General features: G+C 49.3%; 1 protein-coding gene across 1 annotated transcript in view; it reads left to right on the top strand.

Annotated features, from left to right (window-relative positions):
* The window catches only part of SLIT1 (slit guidance ligand 1), a 354779-nt gene that overhangs the window by 180078 nt on the left and 150242 nt on the right, over positions 1 to 24459 (top strand). The window contains exons 5-7 of the mRNA XM_040321566.1: positions 18365 to 18436; positions 20014 to 20085; positions 22330 to 22401. Of these exons, the coding sequence (XP_040177500.1) occupies positions 18365 to 18436; positions 20014 to 20085; positions 22330 to 22401 (216 nt within the window). The remainder of the gene's footprint in view (positions 1 to 18364; positions 18437 to 20013; positions 20086 to 22329; positions 22402 to 24459) is intronic.

A 24459-nucleotide genomic window follows, 5' to 3' on the forward strand; every position in this document is an offset into this window, starting at 1 on the left:
CATTCCCCCACTGTGCCATTCCATGCCCCCACTGTGCCATTCCATGCCTCCACTGTGCCATTCCATGCCCCCACTGTGCCATTCCATGCCTCCACTGTGCCATTCCATGCCTCCACTGTGCCATTCCATGCCTCCACTGTGCCATTCCATGCCCCCACTGTGCCATTCCATGCCTCCACTGTGCCATTACATGCCCCCACTGTGCCATTCCATGCCTTCACTGTGCCATTCCATTCCCCCACTGTGCCATTCCATTCCCCCACTGTGCCATTCCATGCCTCCACTGTGCCATTCCATGCCCCCACTGTGCCATTCCATGCCCCCACTGTGCCATTCCATGCCTCCACTGTCCATCACATGCCTCCACTGTGCCGGCCAAGACGATCTCCCTACCTTATTTTTTTGCTGCGGACATCCATGTTTCAGGCTGCGGGCATCCATGATTTAAAAACCGCGCCTCCTCCTCCAACACTAATTTTCCCAGCGGGGCCTCTGTTCAGTGTTCCGCCTATCACGTCCTCTCGTCCGAGGATGAGAAGGCATCCGTGATAGGCGGAACACTGAACAGAGGCCCCGCTGGGAAAATGAGCCTATCGCGGAACAGTCTGAGGAGGAGGCGCGGCTTTTAAATCATGGATGCCCGCAGCCTGAAACATGGATGTCCGCAGCCCGACGGAGACAGATCCGGCGTATAAGACGACCCCCCGACTTTGGATGCATTTTTTTTGCATCCAAAAGGTCGTCTTATACGCCGGAAAATACGGTATCCGTTTTAGCTGGACAGAGACCCTTCGTGGTCTTCATGATATTTTTAGTGGCCTGGATTCAAGAAGCAATTGCGCCTGTGTAACCATAGGTTACACAGCGCAATTGCTTACTTGCCCCTGGCGAAACGAATGCTCCTGATTCAGGAACCTCGTTACGCCGACTGCAGCCTAAGATATGCGCGGCATAAGGCTCTTATGCCACGCATATCTTAGGCTGCATTCTTGCGATGGCCGCTAGGTGGCGTTCCCGTTGTGCTCAGCGTATAGTATGCAAATTGCATACCAACGCCGATTCACAACGTTGCGCGAGCCCTGCGTACGCAATTTACGTTGTTTCCGTACGGCGGTTTTTGCGTAAGGCTGCCCCTACTATTATCAGGGGCAGCCAATGTTACGTATACCCGTCGTTCCCGCGTCGCGAAATTTGAAAGTTACGTAGTTTGCGTAAGTGAATCGTGAATGGCGCTGGACGCCATTCACGTTCACTTTGAAGCAAATGACGTCCTTGCGACGTCATTTGCCGCAATGCACGTCGGGAAAGTTTCCCGACGGAGCATGCGCTCTACGATCGGCGCTGGAACGCGCCTAATTTAAATGATTCCCGCCCCCTACGGCATCATTTAAATTGCGCACGCTTGCGCCGGGCATTTTGCCAGCGCGCCCATGCAATTTACGGAGCTACTGCTCCGTGAATCGAGGGCAGCGCAAAAAAATTGCGGGGGCGCAGGGCAAAAACGTTGCCCTGCGCCTCCGTAAAAAAAGCGCAATTGTTACTGAATCCGGGCCAGTGTCTGCCCAAAATCTCCTTAAGGCCGCCAATTTACAATTCGGGGATTTACCTTTTAGTACCTTTCAGTGTCTGAAGTAGAAGAAGAGATCCTGAGAGAAGGTGACCTGAAGAGCCTCGGGGGGGGGGGGGGGCCTCTTAGAGACGGCTCCTTGTCACCGGCTCCTTGTCACCGGCTCCTTGTCACCGGCTCTTTGACAGCCTCGTAACAAAACAACAGAAGGACACAATGAAAGCAAAGCTCATCTGATAGCGTCTGTCCTCAGGTAATGCAAGACGCTGATTGCGGTATTGATTTCCATTAGCTGGCGTTCGGCCTCGTCTCAGAAGCTCTCCACACCTCTGTGCTATCTGCCCCCCCCCCCACACCCCCCCGAGTTGTCATCCGAAGCTATTGACCTGAGGACGATTCCCGACAAAGCAAGGCGTATCGTCTCACCAGTCACCTTGATTGGTATTCCTGCTCTCGTGCGTTGCCTCAACCACTTAATCAAGCAGAAGACATCAAAGACATGTGCCTATTGGAGCCAACGCTCCGTCTACGGATAACGCCTGAGCCGCTTACTAATACCGCGCACCATACAATACAAGAAGTTTCTACTCAACTCCAAGAAGAGAAAATTAAGGGTATTGTCCACATTTGCATTACCTGATCTATACTTACTTGACTTACAGATGGTGACTACATTGGCGTCTGCAGGTAGGGGCAAGGGGGGGCAATGCCCCCCCCCCCTGGAATCAGTGATCGGCAAGGTGTCCGCCATAGGCATGTGCACAGGTTTTGCCCAGCTCTGCATTATACAACAGAGGAGGGGGCGGGTTATCCACAGCCTCTCAATGCACCCTGGCATAGCGCACACGCCTGGAATCTGCACCCTGTACATAGCGCGCGTCTGGAATCTGCACCCTGTACGCGTCTGGAATCTGCACCTTGTACATAGCACACGCCTGGAATCTGCACCCTGTACATAGCACGCGTCTGGAATCTGCACCCTGTACATAGCACGCGTCTGGAATCTACACCCTATACATAGCGCGCGTCTGGAATCTGCACCCTGTACATAGCACACGCCTGGAATCTGCACCCTGTACATAGCGCGCGTCTGGAATCTGCACCCTGTACATAGCGCACGTCTGGAATCTGCACCCTGTACATAGCACACGCCTGGAATCTGCACCCTGTACATAGCACACGCCTGGAATCTGCACCCTGTACATAGCACGCGTCTGGAATCTACACCCTATACATAGCGCGCGTCTGGAATCTGCACCCTGTACATAGCACACGCCTGGAATCTGCACCCTGTACATAGCGCGCGTCTGGAATCTGCACCCTGTACATAGCGCACGTCTGGAATCTGCACCCTGTACATAGCACACGTCTGGAATCTGCACCCTGTACATAGCACGCGTCTGGAATCTGCACCCTGTTCGCGTCTGAAATCTGCACCCTGTACATAGCACACGTCTGGAATCTGCACCCTGTACATAGCACGCGTCTGGAATCTGCACCCTGTTCGCGTCTGAAATCTGCACCCTGTACATAGCACACGTCTGGAATCTGCACCCTGTACATAGCACACGTCTGGAATCTGCACCCTGTACATAGCACACATCTAGAATCTGCACCCTGTACATAGCACACGTCTGGAATCTGCACCCTGTACATAGCGCACGTCTGGAATCTGCACCCTGTACATAGCACACATCTAGAATCTGCACCCTGTACATAGCGCACGTCTGGAATCTGCACCCTGTACATAGCGCACACCTGCAATCTGCACCCTGTACATAGCACATGTCTGGAATCTGCACCCTGTACATAGCACACGTCTGGAATCTGCACTCTGTACATAGTGTACGTCTGGAATCTGCACCCTGTACATAGCATGCGTCTGGAATCTGCACCCTGTACATAGCGCACGTCTGGAATCTGCACCCTGTACATAGCACACGTCTGGAATCTGCACCCTGTACATAGCGCACGTCTGGAATCTGCACCCTGTACATAGCACACATCTAGAATCTGCACCCTGTACATAGCACACGTCTGGAATCTGCACCCTGTACATAGCACACGTCTGGAATCTGCATCCTGTACATAGCACACATCTAGAATCTGCACCCTGTACATAGCGCACGTCTGGAATCTGCACCCTGTACATAGCACACGCCTGGAATCTGCACCCTGTACATAGCACACGCCTGGAATCTGCACCCTGTACATAGCACACGCCTGGAATCTGCACCCTGTACATAGCATGCGTCTGGAATCTGCACCTTGTACATAGCACACGCCTGGAATCTGCACGCTGTACATAGCGCACGCCTGGAATCTGCACCCTGTACATAGCACACGCCTGGAATCTGCACCCTGTACATAGCGCACATCTAGAATCTGCACCCTGTACATAGCACACGTCTGGAATCTGCACCCTGTACATAGCACACGCCTGGAATCTGCACCCTGTACATAGCACACACCTGGAATCTGCACCCTGTACATAGCACACGTCTAGAATCTGCACCCTGTACGTGTCTGGAATCTGCACCCTGTACATAGCACACGTCTGGAATCTGCACCCTGTACATAGCACACGTCTGGAATCTGCACCCTGTACATAGCACACGTCTGGAATCTGCACCCTGTACATAGCGCACGTCAGGAATCTGCACCCTGTACATAGCACATGTCTGGAATCTGCACCCTGTACATAGCACACGTCTGGAATCTGCACCCTGTACATAGCACACACCTGGAATCTGCACCATGTACATAGCACACGTCTGGAATCTGCACCCTGTACATAGCACACGCCTGGAATCTGCACCCTGTACATAGCACATGTCTGGAATCTGCACCCTGTACATAGCACACGTCTGGAATCTGCACCCTGTACATAGCACACACCTGGAATCTGCACCATGTACATAGCACACGTCTGGAATCTGCACCCTGTACATAGCACACGACTGGAATCTGCACCCTGTACATAGCACACACCTGGAATCTCCACCCTGTACATAGCACACACCTGGAATCTGCACCATGTACATAGCACACGTCTGGAATCTGCACCCTGTACATAGCACACGCCTGGAATCTGCACCCTGTACATAGCACACACCTGGAATCTCCACCCTGTACATAGCACACACCTGGAATCTGCACCCTGTACATAGCACACACCTGGAATCTGCACCCTGTACATAGCACACGCCTGGAATCTGCACCCTGTACATAGCACACGCCTGGAATCTGCACCCTGTACATAGCATGCGTCTGGAATCTGCACCTTGTACATAGCACACGCCTGGAATCTGCACGCTGTACATAGCGCACGCCTGGAATCTGCACCCTGTACATAGCACACGCCTGGAATCTGCACCCTGTACATAGCGCACATCTAGAATCTGCACCCTGTACATAGCACACGTCTGGAATCTGCACCCTGTACATAGCACACGCCTGGAATCTGCACCCTGTACATAGCACACACCTGGAATCTGCACCCTGTACATAGCACACGTCTAGAATCTGCACCCTGTACGTGTCTGGAATCTGCACCCTGTACATAGCACACGTCTAGAATCTGCACCCTGTACGTGTCTGGAATCTGCACCCTGTACATAGCACACATCTGGAATCTGCACCCTGTACATAGCACACGCCTGGAATCTGCACCCTGTACATAGCACACATCTGGAATCTGCACCCTGTACATAGCACACGTCTGGAATCTGCACCCTGTACGCGTCTGGAATCTGCACCCTGTACATAGCACACATCTAGAATCTGCACCCTGTACATAGCGCACGTCAGGAATCTGCACCCTGTACATAGCACACGTCTGGAATCTGCACCCTGTACATAGCACACGTCTGGAATCTGCACCCTGTACATAGCGCACGTCAGGAATCTGCACCCTGTACATAGCACATGTCTGGAATCTGCACCCTGTACATAGCACACGTCTGGAATCTGCACCCTGTACATAGCACACACCTGGAATCTGCACCATGTACATAGCACACGTCTGGAATCTGCACCCTGTACATAGCACACGCCTGGAATCTGCACCCTGTACATAGCACACATCTGGAATCTGCACCCTGTACATAGCACACGCCTGGAATCTGCACCCTGTGCATAGCACACACATGGAATCTGCACCCTGTACATAGCACATGTCTGGAATCTGCACCCTGTACATAGCACACGTCTGGAATCTGCACCCTGTACATAGCACACACCTGGAATCTGCACCATGTACATAGCACACGTCTGGAATCTGCACCCTGTACATAGCACACGACTGGAATCTGCACCCTGTACATAGCACACACCTGGAATCTCCACCCTGTACATAGCACACACCTGGAATCTGCACCATGTACATAGCACACGTCTGGAATCTGCACCCTGTACATAGCACACGCCTGGAATCTGCACCCTGTACATAGCACACACCTGGAATCTCCACCCTGTACATAGCACACACCTGGAATCTGCACCCTGTACATAGCACACACCTGGAATCTGCACCCTGTACATAGCACACACCTGGAATCTCCACCCTGTACATAGCGCACGTCTGGAATGTGCACCCTGTACATAGCGCGCGTCTGGAATCTGCACCCTGTACATAGCACATGTCTGGAATCTGCACCCTGTACATGGCACATGCCTGGAATCTGCACCCTGTACATAGCACACGTCTGGAATCTGCACCCTGTACATAGCACATGTCTGGAATCTGCACCCTGTACATAGCACACACCTGGAATCTGCACCCTGTACATAGCACAGGCCTGGAATCTGCACCCTGTACCCTTTACATTGCCCTGTAAAGTTGAAATCGTGGCATGCGGTATATTTTTAAACTGTCCTTCAACTTTCTTTCCCGTTTCTTCGCTTTTTTCATTTTCGCAGGTTTTTTTTATACTAAAGATCACTTGCGTTTTCTATCTTTAAAAAAAAAGTAAAGCCTGACCCCGTCATTGATTGCCCGCGTCCTCGCCTACGCCGCCTATACCAGCGTCTCCTGCTGACTTGCATATCAAGAAGAAGTGAGAATGGATTTTTCTTTTTTTTCCTTAGGCTTTTTTTTTTTTGTATCATTCCTAAAGGGAATGTTCAAAGTAGTTCTGGGCGGACAGGCAGTGCGCTGGGAGGCGCATGCTCGGTTCCCGAAGATTTCACCAGCTATTTTTTCCTTTTCCCCAATCAGACTGCCGTCGAGAACTTCTGAACTTACTTGACTGTCAACAGTTCATCTGATGGATTCCTTGCGGAGGTTTCTGTCTGTCTGCGATGAAATGTACACTTCCCTCCTTCCTGTGCGCGGCATTCTTCACCGGTGCGCAGGGCGTAATTGGCTCTAATTACTTAATAATTTAGTGTTTTATAGGAAACAATGTTGCAGCTCATGTGAAGCACTTATGTGATTGCAATTAAATGATTCCAGCGGCTTGTGCTAAGAAAGGTTTTCTTTTTTTATTATAATCCTTGCATCATTTTTTTATTTTTTATTCAATGGCGGCCATTAAGGGATTTAATTCCTTGTATGGAAAGTCCCACTGATTCCAAATCAAAAGCATATTATGATTTTATGTTCCTGCAATTTAGTAGCGGGATATTCCCGTGATAATGATTTTAAGGTATTTTCTTTTTCCTTTTCTTTTTATTCCCATTGTAAGAGATACCGTATAGGTGAAGGTCCACCTTAATAATGTGAGCCTTGCCTTTATGGATGAAGTTCTACCTTAATAATGTGAGCCTTGCCTTTATGGGTGAAGGTCTACCATAATAATGTGAGCCTTGCCTGTATGGGTGAAGGTCTACCTTAATAATGTGAGCCTTGCCTGTATGGGTGAAGTTCTACCTTAATAATGTGAGCCTTGCCTGTATGGGTGAAGGTCTATCATAATAATGTGAGCCTTGCCTTTATGGGTGAAGGTCTACCATAATAATGTGAGCTTTGCCTGTATGGGTGAAGGTCTACCTTAATAATGTGAGCCTTGCCTGTATGGGTGAAGGTCCACCTTAATAATGTGAGCCTTTTCTGTATAGGTGAAGGTCTGCCTTAATAATGGCTATGACTAAGCACTAGTTTCAGTGCGAAATGCGTCAGCCGTCAGGTTTTATTTTATTTTGCTGTGACTTGTAGTGCTGTCCTTCTTTTAATAAAAGGCTACAACTTGTTCAGAGTGCGGCTGTCCAGAGACAATCTTTGTTCCTGCTTTGCTAAGTGCATTGCCTGCACCTGAGTTGTCTGCAACGGAGGATATTCATCTGGGTTCCCACCTGGAGCGGCTACTTCCTTTTCCCTTAATAATGTGAGCATTGCCTTTATGGGTGAAGGTTGGTCTTAATAATGTGAGCCTTTCCTTTATGGGTGAAGTTCTAACTTAATAATGTGAGCTTTGCCTTTGTAAGTGAAGGTCTAACCTAATAATGTGAGCCTTGCCATTATGGATGAAGGTCTTACTTAAAGCGGGAGTTCACCCATTTCTAAAAATTTATTTTTTCTTCCCCTAGATTCCTGCTCGTTCGGTCTAGGGGAATCGGCTATTTGTATTAAAATATGAGCCGTACTTACCAGTTTTCGAGCTGCATCTTCTTCCGTCGCTTCCGGGTATGGGTCTTCGGGAGCGGGCGTTCCTTCTTGATTGACATTCTTCCGAGAGGCTTCCGAGGGTCGCATCCATCGCGTCACTCGAAAGATGGATCACACCGAAAGAAGCCGAACGTCGGTGCGGCTCTATACTGCGCCTGCGCACCGACGTTCAGCTTCTTTCGGAAAATCGTGACGCGATGGATGCGACCGTCGGAAGCCTCTCGGAAGACTGTCACTCAAGAAGGAACGCCCATTCCCGAAGCCCATACCCGGAAGCGACGGAAGAAGATGCAGCTCGAAAACGGGTAAGTACTGCACATATTTTAATACAAATAGCCGATTCCCCTAGAGAAAACGAGCAGGAAGCTAAGGGGAAAAAGTGCCCTCTAAGGGTGAACCCCCGCTTTAATAATGTGAGCCTTGCCTTTATGGGTGAAGGTCTACCTTAATAATGTGAGCCTTGCCTTTATGGGTGAAGGTCTGCCTTAATAATGTAAGCCTTGCCTTTGCAGGTGAAGGTCTAACCTAATAATGTGAGCCTTGTCTTTATGGGTGAAGGTCCACCTTAATAATGTGAGCCTTGTCTTTATGGGTGAAGGTCCACCTTAATAATGTGAGCCTTGTCTTTATGGGTGAAGGTCCACCTTAATAATGTGAGCCTTGTCTTTATGGGTGATTGCTTTTAATGGTCATGTCCTGGATTTTGAATATTTACTTGTCAATGTGATTATGACTACAAGTATTATGCCTTTGTTTGCATGATCTTTGTATTGTATATTATGATACATATTACATTATTAATTATACATTTGACTCCTTGATTTTCTTGTTTCGGATTGATCACTAAGCAATTCCTTTTTACCACAGAGTTTTCCCTGACGGGACTGTGATAGATCATTTACTCTGGTATATCCTCAATAATTTCATACGCCCGTCCATGCCCCATTCAAAGTCCCATGGCCCATTTCTCTTGTTCTCTATCATTACAGGGATGGGGGCACGGTCAAGGCATTTCTGGTTTCCAACAGATCACTTTCTTTCTCTTTATGGGTGAAGGTCAACCTTAATAATGTGAGCCTTGCCTTTATGGGTGAAGTTCTGCCTTAATAATGTGAGCTTTGCCTTTATGGGTGAAGATTTACCTTAATAATGTGAGCCTTGCCTTTATGGGTGAAGGTCTACCTTAATAATGTGAGCCTTGCCTTTATGGGTGAAGGTCTACCTTAATAATGTGAGCCTTGCCTGTATGGGTGAAGGTCTGCCTTAATAATGTGAGCTTTGCCTTTGTAAGTGAAGGTCTACCTTAATAATGTGAACTTTGCCTTTGTAGGTGAAGGTCTAACCTAATAATGTGAGCCTTGCCATTATGGGTGAAGGTCTACCTTAATAATGTGAGCCTTGCCATTATGGGTTAAGGACCACCCATGTGAGCCTTGCCTTTATGGGTGAAGTTCTGCCTTAATAATGTGAGCTTTGCCTTTATGGGTGAAGTTCTGCCTTAATAATGTGAGCCTTGCCTGTATGGGTGAAGGTCTGCCTTAATAATGTGAGCTTTGCCTTTGTAAGTGAAGGTCTACCTTAATAATGTGAACCTTGCCTTTATGGGTGAAGGTCTGCCTTAATAATGTGAGCTTTGCCTTTGTAAGTGAAGGTCTACCTTAATAATGTGAACTTTGCCTTTGTAGGTGAAGGTCTAACCTAATAATGTGAGCCTTGCCATTATGGGTGAAGGTCTACCTTAATAATGTGAGCCTTGCCATTATGGGTTAAGGACCACCCATGTGAGCCTTGCCTTTATGGGTGAAGTTCTGCCTTAATAATGTGAGCTTTGCCTTTATGGGTGAAGGTCTACCTTAATAATGTGAGCCTTGCCTTTATGGGTGAAGGTCTACCTTAATAATGTGAGCCTTGCCTTTATGGGTGAAGTTCTGCCTTAATAATATGAGCTTTGCCTTTGTAGGTGAAGGTCTACCTTAATAATGTAAGCCTTGCCTTTATGGGTGAAAGTCCACCTTAATAATGTAAGCCTCGCCTTTATGGGTGAAGGTCTACCTTAATGATGTAAGCCTCACCTTTATGGGTGAAGGTTGGTCTTAATAATGTGAGCCTTGCCTTTATGGGTGAAGGTCTACCTTAATAATGTGAACATTGCCTGTATGGGTGAAGGTTTACCTTAATAATGTAAGCCTTGCCTTTATGGGTGAAGGTCTACCTTAATAATGTGAACATTGCCTGTATGGGCGAAAGTCCACCTTAATAATGTGAGCCTTGCCTTTATGGGTGAAGATTTACCTTAATAATGTAAGCCTTGCCTTTATGGGTGAAGGTCTACCTTAATAATGTGAACATTGCCTGTATGGGTGAAGATTTACCTTAATAATGTAAGCCTCGCCTTTATGGGTGAAGTTCTGCCTTAATAATCTGAGCTTTGCCTTTATGGGTGAAGGTCTACCTTAATAATATGAGCCTTGTCTTTATGGGTGAAGGTCTACCTTAATAATGTGAGCCTTGTCTTTATGGGTGAGGGTCCACCTTAATAATGTAAGCTTCGCCTTTATGGGTGAAGGTCTACCTTAATAATGTACGCCTCGCCTTTATGGGTGAAGGCCTACCTTAATAATGTAAGCCTCGCCTTTATGGGTGAAGGTCTACCTTACTAACGTGAGCCTCGCCTTTATGGGTGAAGGTCTACCTTAATAACGTGAGCCTCGCCTTTATGGGTGCATGTCCACCTTAATAATGTAAGCCTTGCCTTTATGGGTGAAAGTCCACCTTAATAATGTAAGCCTTGCCACCCATACATTTTCAAATGAATTATATGGGCGTGGGAGCATGTTGAAGAACTTATGAACCTTGGATGGATTCGTTGACGATGTCTTGGGAAGCATCATTTCTAAATATAGTTTTGGAAGCCATCATTAGGATTCACCGAAGTTCAGTCTTTGTGTCGACCGAGTTGTTATTGTAAGAGTTTTCATTGTTGCCACTTGACGCATGGAGGGAGGTGAAATGGAATCTCCGAGAGGGCTGTTTTGTCTGTAAAAGTAAAAAATATGAGAGGGGCATGGGGGCTTGTGGATTGCAAGAATGAAATCATTGCATGTTCCCATCCATTAGGAAGAGTTGGGAGCCACATGAAAGCTTTTGAGGACCACTTCTTGCCTTCTATTGGTATAAAGAACCTTGTGAGAGCTCAGTGTGAAGCGGTTTGCTATCTATACATCTGGAATGTGTAGAGTTGACTTGCGAAGACACAAGAGCCCTTGAAAACGTTGGGCTCAGTCTTCTCATTCATAAGCTCGCTACATAAAGCCTGCGTCCAGGGGCGCCCTGCCAAAGCGAAAGGCAATGGAACCACGGAGGGAGTTTGGATGCTGGGCTTGCCAATTACCCCCCTGCTGAGTCCAAACCTAATCCCCTCAAACAGAGAGCAGAGAGGAAGGACCAAACAAGGCAAAGTCTCAATCAGGTTAAAGTGTGAAGCTGGGATTAGCAAGGGGTGGAAGACTGCAACAGTGACCTTTTTCTTCTTAATTCCATCATTTCCTCTCTTCGGGAGATATTTGCCGAGTGTGTGGTAAAACTAAAAGAGAAAAGAACCGTGCCGGTGACTTGGGATGGATGGAAACGCTTACGTAATGCTAGGCTGCTGTCTATGAAACACTTGGCTGGGACCTGTGTGGATTTCTAAATGCATTTTTTTTTTTAAACTGGAAATACATTCACAATAGGTCTGTCCCTTGCCGTGGTGAAACCAGACTTTTTGCGGCCAAAACGTATATTTCAGGGGTGTCAAAACTCCATTTCATCGGCATTATGGTTGCCCTCAAAAAGGGCCAGTTGTATCTGTTAGGCTATATAAATGCTTCTGCCAGGGGCGGACTGACCATTGAGTCACTCGGGCACTGCCCGAGGGTTCCATGCCACTAGACCAGGGTGTGACAAATTTGCTTGGAATCTAGGATCCAGCTAAAAAAGTTAGGAGCCAGAAAACGCGCCTGTCCCGACGAGCTTGCACGCAGAAGCGAACACGTACGTGAGTAGCGCCCGCATATGTAAAAGGTGTTCAAACCACACATGTGAGGTATCGCCGCGATTGGTAGAGCGAGAGCAATAATTCTAGCCCTAGACCTCCTCTGTAACTCAAAACATGCAACCTGTAGAATTTTTTAAACGTCGCCTATGAAGATTTTAAAGGGTAAAAGTTTGTCGGCATTCCACGAGCGGACGCAATTTTGAAGCGTGACATGTTGGGTATCAATTTATTCGGCGTAACATTATCTTTCATAATATAAAACGTTACTGGTGTCTTATTTTTTATTAAAAAAAAAGTGTATTTTTTTCCCAAAAAAGTGCGCTTGTAAGACCGCTGCGCAAATACGGCGTGACAGAAAGTATTGCAAAGACCGCCATTTTATTCTCTAGGGTGCTAGAATACAAAATATATATAAGGTTTGGGGGTTCTAATTAAAGGGAAGGAGATGGCAGTGAAAACAGGCTGGGGAAGCTCCGTTAGCATTGCTGGTTGTCTTGTCATACCAACGGCCACCACAAGATGGCACCAGATCACAGAAGGAACCATAGGCCACGGCCTTAATTACTGGCTGGCGCAGCCCTACGCGATCGCGCGGCGGGGGAGGTGGGGGCGCACTGAGACACAGGATACCCCAGCTGTGCCGCCCCAGGCGCCAGGTCGCTAATTCTAGTTGCGATTGCGACCTGGCGCCCGGGTTTTGTCGAACCCTGACATTAGTGGTCAGTGTAAACCCCTATTACATTAGTGATCAGAGTAATATGATACAGTAGACGGTCAGAGACTGCAGACATGATACAGGAGATGGTCAGAGACTGCAGACATGATACAGGAGACGGTCAGAGACTGCAGACATGATACAGGAGACGGTCAGAGACTGCAGACATGATACAGGAGAAGGTCAGAGACTGCAGACATGATACAGGAGACGGTCAGAGACTGCAGACATGATACAGGAGACGGTCAGAGACTGAAGACATGATACAGGAGACGGTCAGAGACTGCAGACATGATACAGGAGACGGTCAGAGACTAAAGACATGATACAGGAGACGGTCAGAGACTGCAGACATGATACAGAAGACGGTCAGAGACTGCAGACATGATACAGGAGACGGTCAGAGACTGCAGACATGATACAGGAGACGGTCAGAGACTGCAGACATGATACAGGAGACGGTCACAGACTGCAGACATGATACAGGAGACGGTCACAGACTGCAGACATGATACAGGAGACGGTCAGAGACTGAAGACATGACACAGGAGATGGTCAGAGACTGCAGACATGATACAGAAGATGGTCAGAGACTGCAGACATAATACAGGAGATGGTCAGAGACTGCAGACATAGTACACAAACAAGGAGAGAAGGAGGGAGTGGAGAACTCTGGCACTTCGGCGCCCCCACCTCTGCAGGAGCCTGTGCACCCTGTGCACCCTGCCTAGGATCGGCCCTGACGTGGTCACCCTATGCGCAGGCCTATGGCGATCGGGTCAGAGCCAGCAGCTTTCATTCACCGTGGCCTGCTGATTTACTTGTGACTAAGTCGGCTGAAGAAGCTCCAGGCGGCATTGTGACAGTAGAAGAAGAAGTGTCTTGTCTGCGGTCACCTACCGGAAATCCCAAACCACGGAGGGGGGGGGATTTGTCCCGTCCCGATGCTTCCTATCAGGACCCTCCCACGCGAGTCGCGGCCCCTCGGAGGAGTTCTAAGGCTCGATAACAAGCAGCAGGCGGCCGTTGCGCTCGTTATTCCGCGTGGCCGACGCTCTTAGATTCCCGATTTTATAAAAACGTATGGAAAGGTTCCTCCTTTTCAATCGGTATAAAGTTCCTCGCTGATAATAACTCACGAGGTCTGCTGCTGCCACACGGTGGCCGTCTTGGGTAATGCCTGACGACGAACAAAGAATTTTCGGCAGCTTTAAAAATAAAGAAGGTTGGCATTGTATTTTTATTATAAGTATTTATATCGCGCTGAAAAATGTAGACAAAAAATAGCAACGGGCTGGATTCAAGAAGCAATTGCGCCTGGGTAACCATAAGTTACACAGCGCAATTGCTTACTTGCCCCGGCGTAACGAATGCTCCTTATTCAGGAACCTCGTTACGCCGACTGCAGCCTAAGATATGCGCGGTATAAGGCTCTTATGCCCGCATATCTTAGGCTGCATTCTTGCGATGGCCGCTAGGTGGCGTTCCCGTTGTGCTCAGCGTATAGTATGCAAATTGCATACTAACGCCGATTCACAACGTTGCGCGAGCCCTGCGTACGCAATTTACGTCGTTTCCGTACGGCGTTTTTCGCGTAAGGCTGCCCCTGCTATTACCAGGGGCAGCCAATGTTACGTATACCCGTCGTTCCCGCGTCGCGAAATTTGAAATTTATGTAGTTTGCGTAAGTGAATTGTGAATGGCGCTGGACGCCATTCACGTTCACTTTGAAGCAAATGACGTTCCTTGCGACGTCATTTGCCGCAATGCACGTCGGGAAAGTAGAGCATGCGCTCTACGATCGGCGCGGGAACGCGCCTAATTTAAATGATTCCCGCCCCCTTACGGGATCATTTAAATTGCGCGCGCTTACGCCGGGCATTTTGCCGGCGCGCCCGCGCAATTTACGGAGCTACTGCTCCGTGAATCGAGGGCAGCGCAGTAAATTTGCGGGGGCGCAGGGCAAAAACGTTGCCCTGCGCCTCCGTAAAAATAGCGCAATTCTACCTGAATCCAGCCCAATAATAATAATAATAATAACAAAAATAGTAATAATTCATCATTTACATTCAGAGGGAGGCGATAAACGGGGAATACTCGGAATCAGTGCTGGGACAAGGTCATCCAGAGCCCAGGGGGCGAACATGCCAAATAGCGCCCCCCCCCCCAAGATGTATGATTGTGTGTCAACAAAAATCCCCCCCTCCCCAAAAAAATCGAGCACTAACCCCCCTAAGCATAAATCCCCCTTCCACCCGGTAAAAATTCATCCCCCTGCTGAAATGTCCCCTCCCTTTGGCTCGAAACCTTTCTCTCCCCATATGCCCCCCCAGCACAAATCCCCCCCCCACCCAAAAAAAAGCGTTCCCCCCAAAGCACAAATCCTCTACTCCTCAAACTCCCCCCCCCCCCAAGCACAATTCCTTTCCCCCTCCTCCAAGCACAGAACCCCCCAATTATCCCTACTAGCATTAATCTCCACCCCCCCAATAAAAAATCTTAATCCCCCTCCCCACCTTATTAACTTTTCTAGTACAAATCCCACTCACTCGCCCCACCCCCCCCCCCCCCCCCCCAATCACCACTCCCAGCACACCTCGGAAAATGTACCCTCTTAGAAAAGCTCTTACTCCCTGCCACCCTCCCAAATCCCCCCTCACCCAAAACAAATACCCCCCACCCAAAGCAAATACCCCCCAACCAAAACAAATCCCCCCAACCAAAACAAATACCCCCTCACCCAAATGGGTGGCAATGATGGGCACTGATTAGCACTGGTAGGTGACACTGATAGGCAGCACTGCTAGGTGGCACTGATTGGCACCACTGGTGGGCATTGATAGGTGGCACTGTTTTGCACCGGTGGGCACTGTGGGCAAAGAAAAAAAAAAACGATTACCGAGCTTTTGTTTACATCACGTGATCAGCTGTCATTGGCTGACAGCTGATCGCGTGGTAAGGGGCCGGGATCGGACCCTTGCTCAGATATGTGATTAGTGACTCGGGTGATCACAGCCTGCAGGGGGAGCGCGGGGAGCGTGCAAAAGAGAGAGGACGTCTATTGACGGCCTCCCGGCAAAGTAGGTCCGCGCTGTAGCCGTCATTCGGCTACAGCGCGGATGGGAAGTGGTTAATAAGGCACGAGGCCACTCATTAAAATTACAAATTTACTGCGCTGCCCTTGATTCCCGGAGCAGTAGCTCCGTAAATTGCATGGGCGCGCCGGCAAAATGCCCGGCGTAAGCGCGCGCAATTTAAATGATCCCGTAGGGGGCTGGAAACATTTAAATTAGGCGCGTTCCCGCGCCGAGCGTAGAGCGCATGCTCCGTCGGGAAACTTTCCCGACGTGCATTGCGGCAAATGACGTCGCAAGGACGTCATTTGCTTCAAAGTGAACGTGAATGGCGTCCAGCGCCATTCACGATTCACTTACGCAAACAACGTAAATTTCAAATTTCGCGACGCGGGAACGACGGGTATACGTAACATTGGCTGCCCCTGCTAATAGCAGACACAAAAACCGCCGTACGGAAACGACGTAAATTGCGTTTGCAGGGCTCGCGTAACGTTGTGAATCGGCGTTAGTATGCAATTTGCAAACTATACGCTGAGCACAACGGGAACGCCACCTAGCGGCCATCGCAAGAATGCAGCCTAAGTTATGCGGGCATAAGAGCCTTATGCCGCGCATATCTTAGGCTGCAGTCGGCGTAACGAGGTTCCTGAACCAGGAGCATTCGTTACGCCGGGGCAAGTAAGCAATTGCGCTGTGTAACCTATGGTTACACAGGTGCAATTGCTTCTTGAATCCAGGCCAATGTTACTTTTTTTTTACTTTTTAAAGAAAGGAAACATTTATTACTGTAACCTGTTGCAAGTTTGTGAAACTGAGAGGCCTTGGCGCGTTTCGTCCGCCCGCCCGTCCGCCCGTCATCTATCACTCACTCACACACACACACACAGATAGGATTGTTGGCTGAAGATTTGTTTGAGCGTTAAAAGAAAAGCTGCCAGTCGATATGAGCGCATCGCAACACGTGTTCTACCATCTGGCCTTTTCCGGAGGTTTATAATACATCTGCATGTTGTTAGTAGAATTGCGCAACGTTCTCTGAGCGCGGCCCGCCGGCTTTCCTCTGTCTGTATGTCAGGTAGCAATACTTTTATCTCTTTGGGTCATTCGTTTTCACCATTTGACTGCCGGCCTGTAATACTCTTTTGCCCGTCCAAGCCATTTTTTTTTTTTTCAGTTTTCAGAGCTGTGATGGTTTGACTGACAAGTACTCTGTCATGCAACATTGTATCCGCAATTGAATTTGATATAATTTTTTGGAGACAGTGCTTTCTACACATTGGCCCAGATTCACAAAGCACATACGCCGACGTATAACACGTTACGCCGACGTAAGTGCAAATGTGCGCCGGCGTATGTGTGCGGCAGACCCACAAACCAACATGCGCCTAAAAACAGGCTACACCCCGCCGACGTATCTTGCTTACGCCGGCGTAGGGTGGGCGCACATTTAGGCTGGGCACATGGTGCCGCTCCCATTGATTAGCCATTCAAACATGCAAATGAGGGAAATACGGCGATTCACGAACGTGCGTGTGCCCGTCACATGTTACGCGAGATGTGCGTAAGTTGTACGTCCGGCGTAAAGTTATTCCCCATAAAGGAGGTGCAACCCGGCAACAGACATGCTCAGGTCTGCACCAGGGAACACAAGCCAGCGTATTGTGCGTTGGACGTGTGTCTGGCTGGGCGTACGTTATGTTCACGGCGTACGTAGTGATCCGGCGTAGCTTAGGCAGTTGTGCCGGCATGGTTATGAGCAGGCGCAGGGGGGTGCGTCCACATCACGGCGCATGCGCCGTTCGTGATACGTATCTGTCTGGCACATCATTTGCATGGGGTCACGCCCACTTCCACCTACGCCGGCGTACGCCTTTGAAACCCACGCCACGCTGGAGCAGCGTTGGGAGCACTGGCTTGCTGAATTCAATGCGTGCCCCCTTTATTAGGTCCCCCTTGCTAGTTGCGGGTTGGGCCCCCTTTATTAGGTCCAACTTGCTAGTAGCGGGTTGGACCCCCTTTATTAGGTCCCCCTTGCTAGTAGCGGGTTGGACCCCCTTTATTAGGTCCCCCTTGCTAGTAGCTGGTTGGGACCTAATAAAGAGGGTCCAACCTGCTACTAGCAAGGGGGACCCAATGAGGTGGCCGGTCAGTGTAGATTGGTTGATTTGGTCATGGTTGTTGTGTACGGCAAGAATAGGAGGCCCACTCTCGGCAAGCCCATCCTCATGTGTCCCGGGTTCAAAAACCTCTGAAGAGCAAAATGAAAATAGGAGTCAAGCAGAAGAATGTTCCACAATTGATTTGTATTTATGGATATTGTAAGTCGTCAACGTAACTGAGAATTTCTTCTGATTCTTCGCAGTGACCTCAGTGAAAACTTCATCCAGGCCATTCCAAGGAAGACCTTCAGAGGAGCCACGGAACTCAAGAACCTGTGAGTACCCTTTCTTTCCGGAGGGGGAGGGGAAGGGGGTGGTATTGGTGTCCTGATCGCCTCCGAAATCCACGTCATTTTTAAGCTCGATATTTTTACATCTTGATTATGTTAAGTAGCAAATAATAAGGAAAGAAAAGTCCAAGCGCCGCACACCAATAGAGCCTAAGTGCAAGACTTTACCCCGACTCCATCCAGGTCCGACGCGTTTCTATAACCAGAAACCAAATCTCCCCCTCTAAGATAAATCCTAAAATCTCCCCTCCTAGTACGACTCTCCCAATTTCCCCTCCTAGCACCCCCCCGTCCCTCCCTTCTAGAACAACAGCCCTCCCCCCCAACCCCACTCATAAATCCCCAAATCTTCCCTTACAGCACAACCCTCCCAATTTCCCCTCCTAGCACCCCTCCATCCCTCTCTTCAACAGCCCCCCCCCACCCCACTCATAAATCCCCAAATCTCCCCTCCTAGTACGACTCTCCCAATTTCCCCTCCTAGCACCCCTCCATCCCTCCCTTCTAGAACAACAGCCCCCCCCCAACCCCACTCATAAATCCCCAAATCTTCCCTCCTAGCACAACCTCCCCCCCCCCATATCCCCTTCCTAGCATCCCCCCATCCCTCCCTTCTAGAACAACAGCCCCCCCCCCCCCAAGCCCACTCATAAATCCCCAAATCTTCCCTCCTAGCACAACCCTCCCAATTTCCCCCTCCCAGCACACACCCCCCCCCCCCCAGATCCCCCCTCCTAGCACCCCCCATCCATCCCTTCTAGAACAACAGCCCCCCCCCCACTCCTAAATCCCCCTTCTAGCATATATCCCCAAATCTCCCCTCCTAGCACACAACCTCCCTCCCCAGATCCCCCCTCCTAGCACCCCCCATCCATCCCTTCTAGAACAACAGCCCCCCCCCCCCACTCCTAAATCCCCCCTTCTAGCATAAATCCCCAAATCTCCCCTCCTAGCACAACCCTCCCAATTTCCCCCTCATAGCACAACCAGATCCCCCCTCCTGGCACCACCCTAGGCTCCATTCACACTTGTATGACTCCAAAAATGGGAGCACTTTGGAGTGCAACTTTGTGGCAAACCCCCCTTTTTTTGTAATTTCTTTAAAAAAAATATTTGTGTATATATATATATATATATATATAACTAAAGGGCCCAGAGGTCCCCAGGGCCCCAGACGGCAACCCCCCTTTTAAAAAAAATAAATATATATATATATATATATATATATATATATATATATATATATTTTTTTTTTTTATTATATTATATATATATATTTTTTTTTATTTCTTCTTTTTTTTGTAAAGGCTCCCCCACTTCTCAATTTGCTACAGCCCCCCCACTTCTCAATTTCAGGCGGCAGCACCACCCCCCCCCCCCCCCCGGTTCTCTGCTCCAGGGGGCCCATGCCTAAAGCTGTGTAAGGGGACCCATAATTCCTGATGGCGGCCCTGCCTAAAATAAAAACATCTTTACAGGGCAGGACTTCTCAGAAGTCATAAGAAACAACATGGAGGGAAAAGACGGACATTTTCCCCTGACGCTTTTCTTTTTCTTTCTAGACAACTGGACAAAAATCTGATCAGTTGTATTGAAGACGGAGCTTTCCGGGCCCTGCGAGGGCTGGAGGTCTTGTAAGTATCAACGTCTATTGTCACGCTCTAATTTTTAACTGAACTTTACAGGTGGACCTGTGGATTCAACTATGGAGGCACGAGGGGTGACACTGCTGTTTCTGGGGTGCCCAAACACGTTGGGGTGCAGATTTTCTCAGAGGAGCCCTTGAGATAACTTTCCAGCCCCAGAGAACCCCGGGCTAATCATTACTATTTCCACCGCATTTCTACCGCATTTCTACCGCATTTCTACCGCATTTCACTCTATCAGGAGCTTAAAGCGGAGATCCACCCAAAAATGGTTTCAATGGGCAGGGGCGCTTTATTCACCGCTCCTACAGCGCCTCAAAGATGCGGCTGGCAGGACTTTTTTGAGCGTCCTGCCAGTGCCCTCTGGAGTGAATTGAGCGGCTCTTTCAGGGCGCTTTGCAGGCGCAAGTTTTTTTAGCGCTATAGCGCCTGCAAAACGCCCCCAGTGTGAAAGTAGCCTTAGAACAGGGGTAGGCAACCTGGGGTCCATCATGCCTCTGGAAGTAATTGTAACCAGGGCCGGCGCTACCACTGGGCAAACTAGGGAGCCGCCTAGGGCACACTGCTGCCTAGGGCGCCCGGCCACTAGTGTTCCTATTCTCTTCTCTCTGCAGCAAGTAACTGAGTATCAGTATCAGCAGGCAGTCGGCGCTCCGTTGGCACATAGTGTCAGAGGCGCAGCAGCGGCGGAAGACTGTGTCTGTGTCCCGACTCCTGAATGAATGGAAGCAAGCAAACATTCATTGATGGGTGCTGGTGAGGCTGCACTTGATGGGCGCTGGTGAGGCTGCATTTGATGGCCACTGGTGAGGCTGCATTTGATGGCCACTGGTGAGGCTGCATTTGACGGGCGCTGGTGAGGCTGCATTTGATGGGCGCTGGTGAGGCTGCATTGATGGGCGCTGGTTGGGCTGCATTGATGGGCGCTGGTGAGGTTGTATTTGATGGGCGCTGGTGAGGCTGCATTGATGGGCGCTGGTGAGGCTGCATTTGATGGGCACTGGTGAGGCTGCATTTGATGGACGCTCATGAGGCTGCATTTGATGGGCGTTGGTGAGGCTGCATTTGAAGGGCGCTGGTGAGGCTGCATTGATGGGCGCTGGTGAGGCTGCATTTTATGGGCACTGGTGAGGCTGCATTTGATGGTGCGCTGGTGAGGCTGCATTGATGGGTATTGGTGAGGCTGCATTTGATGGGTACTGGTGAGGCTGCATTTGATGGGTACTGGTGAGGCTGCATTTGATGGGCACTGGTGAGGCTGCATTTGATGGGAGCTGGTGAGGCTGCATTTGATGGGCACTGGTGAGGCTGTGTTTGATGGGTGCTCATGAGGCTGCATTTGATGGGCACTGGTGAGGCTGCGTTTGATCGGCGCTGGTGAGGCTGTTTTTGATGGGTATTGGTGAGGCTGCATTTGATGGACGCTTCATAAAAAAATTGGGGGTATACATGAGCAGGGCAAAGGGGGTGGAGCCAAAATTAGGTTTTGCCTAGGGTGTCAAAAATCCTTGCACCAGCCCTGATTGTAACTGCCAGCCTTGCAACGCCTCGTGGGAAATGTAGTTCCACAGCAGCTGGAGGGCCCCCTGCTTTAGGGCCTCTTTAATTGTGGGGTATGACGGCGAGCGCCTTTCCTTTCGCTGGTTGGGTGAAATGGGAGCTTGACTGGTTTGGACCGCCGTGAACTTGCAATGAGGGAAAAGAGCTTTAACTTTGAACCCGCGTGCCGATGTACTGCGCTTTTGCATGCTTGAGGTTCCTCCGAGTTGCTGAGGGAGGTTTCATCCTGGCACCGAGCACTGAATAAAATAATATGGGTTCCTGAAGTAGACGTAACGCGTTATGGGCTGAGCTGTCATCGGATCTTACATGGGTTCCCCCCTTGCTGTAGCCCGGTAGTTGACTCGTACGAAGAGTTATGCGATATTATTGGATAATGTGTATGTAATGATAGGTTGCACGGTCACAGCTACGCATTCCTATTCTTTTCCTCCAATCAGGAATTCCTCTCCTTTCACAACATCCATTAGAGGCGTAGATGGTAAATTGCTGTCAGTTGTGTTTGTGGTTTGTGTTGCATTTTTTTGGGGGGGGGGGTCCTGGGAACAGTGCTGACTGAGTGCTGAGACTTTAACTAAAACGCGTCGTGCCGCTGTCCTGGGAATCGACTTTCATTTTTTTTTTTAGCTGCGTGCGATTAAAATGTTCTTTTTTCTTTTTTTTTTCCTACAGAACCCTCAATAACAACAACATCACCACAATCCCCGTCTCCAGTTTCAACCACATGCCCAAGCTGAGGACGTTGTAAGTATAGAGGAAGCGAAACGCTTTAATCTGCTGGGTCTCTGCAATTATTCGTTACGGGCGCAGAAGCGGAAACGTTCCTTTCTTCAGAAGTTCGGTTACTAGTTGCTCAATAAAGGACGCAATACTTATTTCACTGAAAGAATTGTAAAAACTGGAGATATAAACAAATGGGGCTCCGGTTAAGGGTCAGGGGTCAGGATCGGAGACCAGTAGAGAGGTGCCCACCGACCAGCTGGATAAGTGCAGAAGCAGGTCACCCTGGCGGAGGACTCAGGCTCACCCGAGGTGCAAAGTCTAAGCACTAACTGGTATTCACTAGAGCTCCCGATGAGTTGGGTATTCCTGCGTGTTATTCCTCAGGATCGCCCCACCTGGAGGTTGCTCACCAGGGTCTAGTAGCAGATATAGCAGGTAAGAATCAAGCAGAAGCGTAGGGCTAGATTCAGAGAGAATTTACGCCGGCGTATCTCTTGATACGCCGCGTAAATTCAAATCTGCGCCGGCGTATCTTCTTTTTGTATTCAGAAAGCAAGATACGCCGAAATTTGCCTAAGATCCGACTGGCGTAAGTCTCTTACGCCGTCGTATCTTAGGGTGCATATTTATGCTGGCCGCTAGGTGGCGCTGCCGTCGATTTCAGCGTAGAATATGCAAATGACCTGGATACGCCGATTCAGAAACGTACGTGCGCCCGGCGCATTATTTTACGTCGTTTACGTTAGGCTTTTTCCGGCGTAAGGTTGCTCCTGCTGATATGAGGCGTACGCAATGTTAAGTATGGACGTTGTTCCCGCGTCGAATTTTGAAATTTTTACGTCGTTTGCGTAAGTCGTTCGCGAATAGGGCTTTGCGTAAATGACGTCCACGTCGAAAGCATTGACGATTTGCGGCGGAATTTCGAGCATGCGCACTGGGATTCTTTCACGAACGGCGCATGCGTCGTTCGTTAAAGACGTCATTTACGTGGGGTCATGTTTTATTTACATAAAACACGCCCGCCTCTTTGAATTCGGCGCGCTTACGCCGGCAGATTTACGCCGCCGCAACTTACGGAGCAAGTGCTTTGTGAATACTGCACTTGCCCGTCTAAGTTGCGGAGGCGTAGCGTAAATAGGATACGCTACGCCCACACAAACTTACGGCGGGCTTGTTGAATCTAGCCCGTAGTTCGTAAACAAGCCAAAAATCGGTAACAAGTGGTTGCAGGTTGGGATCAAGTGTAGTCAGTAACAAGCCAAAGGTCAGTAACGAGTGGGAGCAACAAGAGCAAGATATTGGCTGGAAAGAGCTCAATAATCTGGCAAACAGGAAGTCCAAAGGCGTGGCTTAAATAGGAAGTTCATAGGAGGAGCAAAGAGTTCAAGTTTCAAGAGTAACAAGATACAAGGCAAGGTTGTCTAAGGAATCAGGCAGGGAGCTGTCCAGTAGCTCAGGTGGCTCAGCAATCAGTGTTCACCAGAGCTCCTGATATTGGAGATGGTTTTTGCTGCGTGTTAGTACCAGGTCGCAATCCTCGGGATCGCCCCACCTGGTGGTGAGCAAGCCGGGGGCCAGTAGCAGATATAGCAGGTAGGAATCAAGCAGAAGCATAGTCAAACAAACAAGCCAAAGATCAGTAACAAATGGTTGCAGGTTGGGATCAAGCAGAAGCGTAGTCAATAACAAGCCAAAGGTCAGTAACGAGTGGGAGCAACAAGAGTAAGATGTTGGCTGGAGAGAGCACAATAATTTGGCAAACAGGAAGTCCAAAGGCGTGGCTTAAATAGGAAGTTCATAGGAGGAGCAAAGAGTTGTCTAAGGAATCAGGCAAGGGGCTGTCCAGTAGCTCAGGTGGCTCAGCAATCGGTGTTCACCAGAGATCCTGATATTGGAGATGGGTTTTGCTGCGTGTTAGTACCAGGTCGCAGTAACGAGTGGTAGCGGAGATACTGACGGCAGCAGGAGCAAGAAGAGCAAGATGTTAGCTGGAGAGAGCACAATAATCTGGCAAACAGGAAGTCCAAAGGCGTGGCTTAAATAGGAAGTTCATAGGAGGAGCAAAGGGTTTAAGTTTCA

This window comes from Rana temporaria, chromosome 8 (genome assembly GCF_905171775.1).
Source record: "Rana temporaria chromosome 8, aRanTem1.1, whole genome shotgun sequence".
NCBI classification, from domain to species: domain Eukaryota; kingdom Metazoa; phylum Chordata; class Amphibia; order Anura; family Ranidae; genus Rana; species Rana temporaria.